At 37.6% G+C, this 7,785-nt stretch overlaps 1 protein-coding gene across 8 annotated transcripts in view; it reads right to left on the bottom strand.

Moving 5' to 3' along the window:
• PRUNE2 (prune homolog 2) overlaps positions 1–7,785 on the bottom strand; it is a 113,860-nt gene that overhangs the window by 8,968 nt on the left and 97,107 nt on the right. For all 8 annotated transcript variants that reach the window (XR_001862367.1, XM_017735477.1, XM_017735480.1 and 5 more), the window contains exons 11-13: positions 6,402–6,504; positions 2,752–2,883; positions 2,508–2,594 (exon numbers count right to left, since the gene is read on the bottom strand). Coding sequence is in view for 7 of the 8 variants with exons in the window: in XM_017735477.1 (XP_017590966.1) it covers positions 2,508–2,594; positions 2,752–2,883; positions 6,402–6,504 (322 nt within the window). In the remaining variant the exon portion in view is untranslated. The remainder of the gene's footprint in view (positions 1–2,507; positions 2,595–2,751; positions 2,884–6,401; positions 6,505–7,785) is intronic.

Genomic DNA, 7,785 nt, shown 5'->3' with positions numbered 1-7,785 from the left:
CTAAATTGTTCAGAAAACACACTTAAAACATAAGGCTATTTACTTGTCTAACCTAAGCTATTTGGTAAGTGTGAGGTTATGATAAATCTATCTTTCTCATTTGGCTCATAAAGCCAATTTTCAAATTTAGCTCTAGTTGTATTTAGATCATCTTGTAACATCAGTAGTAGTGGCAAGCTCACATTGACAATATATGTTAAGTGTAGGTCTTGAAAAACAGAACATGTTCTGTCTATTTACTGCTGACCTGCTGCTGACATGCAGCCAGACAATAGGAAGCTTCTGAAAGAGCTCTGAGCAGAAGGTTACTGGCCCTCCCCTCAACATACGTATCTTCCCCATAAGATAAATTGAGACAACTGGAACAGAATGCATAAAGGTGCTGTGAACAGTTGTTTAAGCTCATTCACTGTAATTTGTACCAGATTAGCATCACTAGGCACACACACACTGGATCAGACAATGGCCACATTTTAGATGCAAGAATCACTCACAGTTATTCAGTCAAAGCTTGGTAATACACAGATTCTTAGCATTTTATCCAAAATGTTAATCATAGTCTGTAGCATCAGAACTGCCACCTAAAATAACTTGGCAAGCTGCAAGTCAATCATAAGCTTCTAAAGATGGTGGGAAGGGATTAAATAAATCTTTCAAAGGCTAATTTTTCCTCCTAAGGATTCTTCTGGGTCCACTAATTCCACTACAGTGACTGATTTCTAAGTAATTCCTTCATGTGGGAGTCAGTGTATGGGCATGCCAGATACAGTTTCTTTCAGACTTTAGGGAAAGCATGCTGCCAATAATGGTAACTTTCCACCATTTAAATACTTTCATCACAAGCCAAGTATGTTTCACAGACCCTTGCTTTATTAGAAATCTAATTTCTTACCTAACACAACTCAAATAATTTTTGGAGTATCTATAAGGGTCCTAAAAGAGTATCCAAGATCTATCTCTGTTACCTCTAGTTCTTTTCATTCTGTGTATTCAGACAATAGTTTGTCAGTCAAGATGGGTCCCACACTCCACTGAATTTTCTTGTCAGTTTTTGAGGTAGAATAGAGTTGAGGTAGAATTGAGGATAGCCTGCCCTCAGTGACTTGACTGCCCCTTAAAATTTTGCTGTCTTTCAGGTTTTTGATTTCTGCTGTTCAGTCCCACATCTTAGCTGGGACGGGACTCATAATGTTCTTCTGTCTCCTTGGTAAGGGTCCAAATATCTCATGTCATCCTCCACAAAAGTCACACTAGTCATGTGCCCTGCCCACCTTTTTTCAGCTTATATTTGCACTTCACTTTCTTCTCGCACCCAGACTCAGTCTACTTGGCTGAGATGGTCTCTAGTGTGTCAAGTTAAGTACTGCTAATCTGCTTTGTCAAGCTATTTAGAGTGAATATTTTCTCCTGTTTGGTAATGAAAAACCTCTAATCACTGCTGCTTAGTATGGTCATTTTGAATAAATGACTAATGAACTGAAACAGACATGACTTTAAAAGAAAAAAACAAACTCTCATTTCTGGGAGCAAATAAGATGGCAACAGAAATATCTCAGATATCAAAATGCAACTCAGTGAATCCTCATAACTACTGTTGATAATTCCAAGTATTGTTTCCCTGTTACTAGGGTATTTTGAATTGTTACTTTCAACTTGGTCTTAAAGATACCACATCTAGAAAGGAGCTCCATTATGACACTCTGCCTGTTGCACTTTGGCAGCAATGGGACATCTCACATGTTTCCCGATCCCAGTGTCACCCTGTCAGGACAGAGCACCCTGTGACAAGACATCTCCAGTGTCTTCACCTGCAGTCTGTGAGCAGAACTCCCTGAGATCTCTCATGACATATGTCATTTGCTGCGTGGCTTCTGTAGATGATGATTCTTTTCCTGCCTGAAGCAACTCTTTTTCACACCTTCCAGTCTGCTCTCTCTGATCTCAGGATTTGAACTGCATACTTCCCTCTACAGTAAGTGTGAAGTCTTTAAAGTTGGTAACCTTTTTTTTTGATTGTCTTACTAATCAAAGCATTATTTTTGACAGCATTAAACCTTTTTTGAAACCAAATGCATTCAAAAACCTCAGGGGGCAGGCAGTCCTCTTGTATGAATTATGAGCAGCAATGATATTTTAAAAACCCAGAACCGTAGCTTAATCTTGTTCTGTAGCCAGGATCTTTAAAATAAGGTGATTATCTTACATGCAGTCCCCTTTTCTATATGCCTTTTATCTGGGTTCTGAATAAAGACTATTTTATGAAACTGTATTTCCAGTTTTACATACACATACAGGTTTACAAAACCATGTCTATGACATCTGCAACTAGATACTCATACATTTTTTTTTCCCCTATTCACCTTAGGAAGGTGAAATTCAACTTCCAAAATCCCAACATGAGCTATAAAATGAGTACTATTCAGTGAAAGATTAACAGCCATGTTTGATGATTTAGGGTGCATATGTACTCTTAGGGACATAGAAAATCACTGGCATTTATTACATACCTTATAAAAGGTCGTGTCACAGCCAGAATTGTCCTGATAAACCACGATGGATGAACAATTATAAATGATTTCAAATTCTTCCGTAATCTAAGTAAAAAAAAAAAAAAAAATCTCAGAAAAACAGAAAAAAACCACAAAAGATAAAGAAAGATCTCATACAGTAAACCCTGGCATACAGGTGAGTTACAGAAATGGACAGTGTTTAAAATAACAGCTGCAGATCAGACAGGAATATATTACTTACCGCCGATCAATCATCTGATAACATTTTTTCATCCAACCCAATCCAGGCATTCTTCTTCTTGGTGTTGCTCCATTCAAGTAGACAATCATATAGTCTTCAGCTACCATCAGCTCTAAGGTACTGATTACATATCTGATAAAAGTACAGATGCCAGTGAGCATATACTGCACATTATCTGCTTAAGCCCGAACTAAATCAGGCTACTAGGAATAAATGAAGGCAGACTAAACACTTCATGACAACACAGGCTTTTCTTTTCCTTTAAACAAAAGCAAACATTTAGCATTGATCACCATGGTACCTGTGGATACATAACTAGAAAACCACAGTCTTACCTATGTCTTCAAAAGTATGTGGTTTCCTTACAAAAACAAGAGTTTCACAGTGAGTTTTCAAATATCACTGGTGAATTTGCTTTTCCTTAGAAGTATTGAAATCAGGAGACTTTGCAAGGGAGAACATGGCAGCATCATGTGAAGTCCTACCAGCTTCTGTACTTAACTCTTGAGAAACTTCTGCTCACTATTCTAATCATCAGGTTTGTTCAATGCAAAAATAAAAGGTGTCAGAAGATACTTGTTTGTAATTCTAGTGATCCTCACACTACTGCTACCGAGTCTGTGACTGCAAAACACAAAAAAACTCAAGTCTAAGAAAACTTGTCCATCAACCTGACTTCTGATGGGACAGAGCACTCCAGGACATGACTTCATTTTGTGAGCAAAACACTCCCAACGCTCATTATCAGACAGTGCTCTTGGGGCAAAATTCATCCTACCTAGAAGAGCACACTACTCATTCAAGTAAGAGGATAGTTTTAAAGTCTTGTTTGGGACTATCTATGCAGATGGTTTATTCAGCAGTCCCCATCTCATTTGGGATCTGATCATCACAGGAATGTTCAAACTGTTCTCTCTACTATCTAGCTTCAAGGCATGCCTATGTAAAAACTAGAATAAAAACCACAAGTCACACCTTAAAAACCTGAATGCCTGAGTGCACCCACTACAAAAGGCACCTCTATCCCAAAGCATAATGGCCCCTTTCAGAGTTGTATGGGAATGCCTCACAATCTAATCTGACCCTTAAATTCCTTAGGATGTAATGTCTTTAAAAGAACTGTAGGAAATCTAGTTCTCAACAGAGAGTGGTATTTTATCTGGGCATAAAGTAGGCAGCCATTAACTAGACTAGTTTCATGCATTTGGTAAATCCCATCTAAATCAATACTCCCTCAATGCATTTCACTGCCCTTTCTTACCTTGCAGTTGTGCATTCCCTGCATTTGCCTGACATTTGTGAAGGCTTATGTTTAACAGTGAAATAGGAAAGCAAGGCATTGCATGGGCATTCTGATGCATAAAAGTTAATTTAATAGCTACTTTAACAAAGATACTATATGACAGGTTGTGAGATTAGCTCTTCCCACAGGGCACAACATCTAGTGCTTTAAAGGCACTTAAACACTGAAACATACAGAAGTGTGTAAGTACGTATTAAAACACTACAAGTCTTTCAGTTATGGAACAAGACAGTCTGAAGAAAGGTCTGTTTATTAACTCCAAAAGGAATTATGCCCATAATCAGTTACAGTAAGAAAAATCACGCATGTTTCTCACGAGAAGCAGGAGCCCTATTACGACAAAAAGGAATCTTTGCTAGTTTTTTAGTCAGATCTCACTAATCTCACATACTTTCATTCAACAATGTAATGTAGGTTGAATTAGCTCATGTGCCATTTTAAGGATGCTGAGCTCCCTTCCAAACCTTACCTATCTAGTAATTTATTATTCTTTGGTAATAATGGCAATTTCTTCATTATTTGAAAAGATGGACAGAAATTTTCTCATTGACCAAAACAACTGACTCACTCTGAAGGCAGTGTTGGTTTTGTTTTCAAAGTGTAGTTTTTCAAATTGAGATTATTTTTTAAAAAATTAATCTGTGGACTGGCTTTAATCTGACTTTTAGGCAGCCACAAATTAAACAGCAGATTTTTAAATGTGGCTCTGTATTATCTACAAAAACTGCTGTAGAAGCTGTTTCAAGCATTTTCACCCAAACCCAACTCTTCAAAGACAATTTTACAAAATTAGTCAGTATAAGAAATAGGAAGAAGATAGTAGGAAATGTGAAAGGAATTCAGATGGGAAAGCAACTGCAGCAAAACTCAGGAGCAATTGAAGACAGTTGTTAATCAGAAACTAGAAGTAGCTTCTATACTATCAGAAACACGCTGTATAAAAGAAGAAAAGAGATTCAGCAGTTTGCAGGTCTCTCCAGATCCCTGTGTAATTCAGCAGTAAAGAATTACCAAATATTTAAATATATCAGTTACTGTATATTTAGTAAACTGTTGCACTCCCTCTATTTCCATGCAATGAAGAGATCTAGAACTGAAAGAATGGGGTGAACTAGCTCCCTTTTCTTGTTGTTTTAGAGAGACCCGAACAGTCTATAAGCCTTAAAATAAGCTGCAGTTCACAGCCAGAAAAAGTGACCTATAAAATTGACTTCAGCAATATCCTTAAGCCATGTGGAAAAAGCTCTTAAGGTTTTCTCTGCAAAGTTCATTTACCACCAGCTCTATCTGAACAAGGGTCTTGGGTGAAGACAAAGAACAACTATTGAATGTCAGTCCTGGTAATAGTCAGCTTTATTCCATACTTACCAAGTTAAAACCACTGTAGTAATTCCTTCTTCTCTTCTAAATTACTGGGCATTGTGTGTATTAGTTATTCTGACCAGAAACTAAAACACTGAGTCTTATTTTCACCTATAGACACAATGTTAAAGACACTGGCTGCCAACAAGTGCATCTTCACAGACTAGAACATTAAGGAGACCCGGGTCTGTGCTCTCAGTGCCTTGTAAACTGCAAATGGCAAAAGCTGGCTCCTGCTGGCTCTAGAAATTACTTACTGGGTTTCAGCATAGAAAACACTGGAATGATTGATTTTTTAACAGCTGTAAGTGGAAGTAGCTAAAGGCACTTTAGCTGCCTTCAAAATTTTGGGCTGCCACCCCAATTGCTATTAGGAATAATTTTCCTGTGAAAAATTTGGGGTTGTGTGGCCAAATTTGTGTCCTGCCCAACTGGCCCCTGCCACTTCCAGCTGAATCAGAAGCAGCTGGAATCAGGAAGCATAGTTAGAGCTGCTTGTGTCAGCAACTGCGATTTATCCTGTTTTTAAAAAACAAGTGTTAAAAAGTGACCATGTGACTCCTAAACCCAAGATATCAGATATTAAAAATACATTCAGTGACACATCATGATAATATATAACAAACAACAAATAGTGAAAAACAGCCTAAGCCCCTGCTGACTGTTCTCAGCAAGACCTGGAAATCACTAGTGAAATAGTGCAAAGACTGCAGCCCCAACAAGTTGAAGATACTGCATTCCTTGACATTTACAGAGATACTAACAGTCAGATTTGGTCCTGATAAATATACCTTAATTTGGGAAGGTGAGTAGGTAAAGGATACCAAAATAATACTCCACTGAGCAGTTTATCTAAAACTGCTATTTTCCTTGTCATTCCCTTCTAACAACCAAAATTACCTCTTAAGGAAAGACAGGTTACCTCTCTCTGCAATTATGAGTACTAACTCAAAAGACTCTGTCACATTGCTCACATATCACTCACAGGAAAAGATTTTCCATGACATAGTTGTAATCAGTTCGACTGCTGTCTGGCAAGAAGCATGCCGTGAACACAATGATAGCATTCAGACCATCACCATAGTATCCTGTGGAAAAAAACGAAAACGCCATTTTTATCTTTGTCAAAGGCTTTTAACGGGATAAAATTTAAAAAGAAATCTCAAAGTCCTGTAATAGAGCTACTATGTCTACTGCTGAAGCATACCAAAATGCTTCATACTGAAGGTTTGAAAATGTATGAACTATCATGAAGTGATAAGGAAGTTGGACAGTCAGTTAAACTGAATTCTCAAAAAACACACACAGCACAACCACTAGTAAACTTTTTATACCAAAAAAGCCTTCTAAGGCCTCTACCTCTCATTCGTTGCAGCTCTGTGGCAAACACATACTGAATGCTCAACTCAGACTGAGGAATAAGGGGCTAAAGAAAATATCCTACATTTGTTGTCCTGCGTCATTTGAATTATGTTTCATAAACTCTTGCAGTCCAATCTCAGTTGGCCTGTGCAGCTCCAATAGCTTTAGAACATTAAAATTATGACTACACTCCACTATCCCTTAAAAGCTCCCAGGGATCTTTGTTGCAAGTTTAGTATAAATTACTTTTTAACCTTGGATACTCTAGTTGTCCAATACTGGCATTCTCTGGGCTCCATCACTGCCTAATGATAGCTGTAAATCTTCAAAGCTGTAGCACTACCATTCCAGGGCCCAGCACAGTTGCTTATAATCCAAAAGAGAATGTTTCTTTTTCATGATGGATTAATGTTGTTTAATCTTCTCCACAATCCTTTGCAGCTGCTATGGATTTTCTGTATTTATCATTAAAAATAAATAAAAAATACTCCTGTGTTTCAGTTGAAAGTTTTGCTTAAAGGATACATGCAATCTGGAGGTAATTTATAAAGATGCTGTAGGAATTGTAGGTAAATAGCACTAGTGATGCAGAGAGACAGAAGACAGATATACTCAGAGAACACTCAGAAACCTTTCAAGTCTAGAAAAAACTGACAATGAGGGAGAGACGATAATATTTGTGAAAGAAACTTCAATTCCCCTCAGGAACATGCTCCTGACAAAAATTAAAGGATAATACTACTACTTAAACAACCTTTCCACAAGGAGATTTTAAGACTTTTACAGTGCTTTCTGGATACTAGAGAGCAATATCCAAGCCTAACTAAAGTGCTCATGGTATGCCAGTCCTGTTTTCAGTACAAATTATTATTCAGCTAGATTATTTGGAACTGTGCTGGTTTTGGCTGGAAGAGAATTTTCTTCACAGTGGCGTGTATGGGGCTGTGGCTTTGATTTGCATTGAAATCAGATGGTTGATAATATAGAGATGTTTGTGTTATTGCTGC

Source organism: Corvus brachyrhynchos, unplaced genomic scaffold, assembly GCF_000691975.1.
Source record: "Corvus brachyrhynchos isolate BGI_N302 unplaced genomic scaffold, ASM69197v1 scaffold325, whole genome shotgun sequence".
Lineage (NCBI taxonomy): Eukaryota > Metazoa > Chordata > Aves > Passeriformes > Corvidae > Corvus > Corvus brachyrhynchos.
The sequence above is the reverse complement of the archived record's forward strand: the minus strand, read 5'-3'. Positions and strand labels throughout refer to the sequence as shown.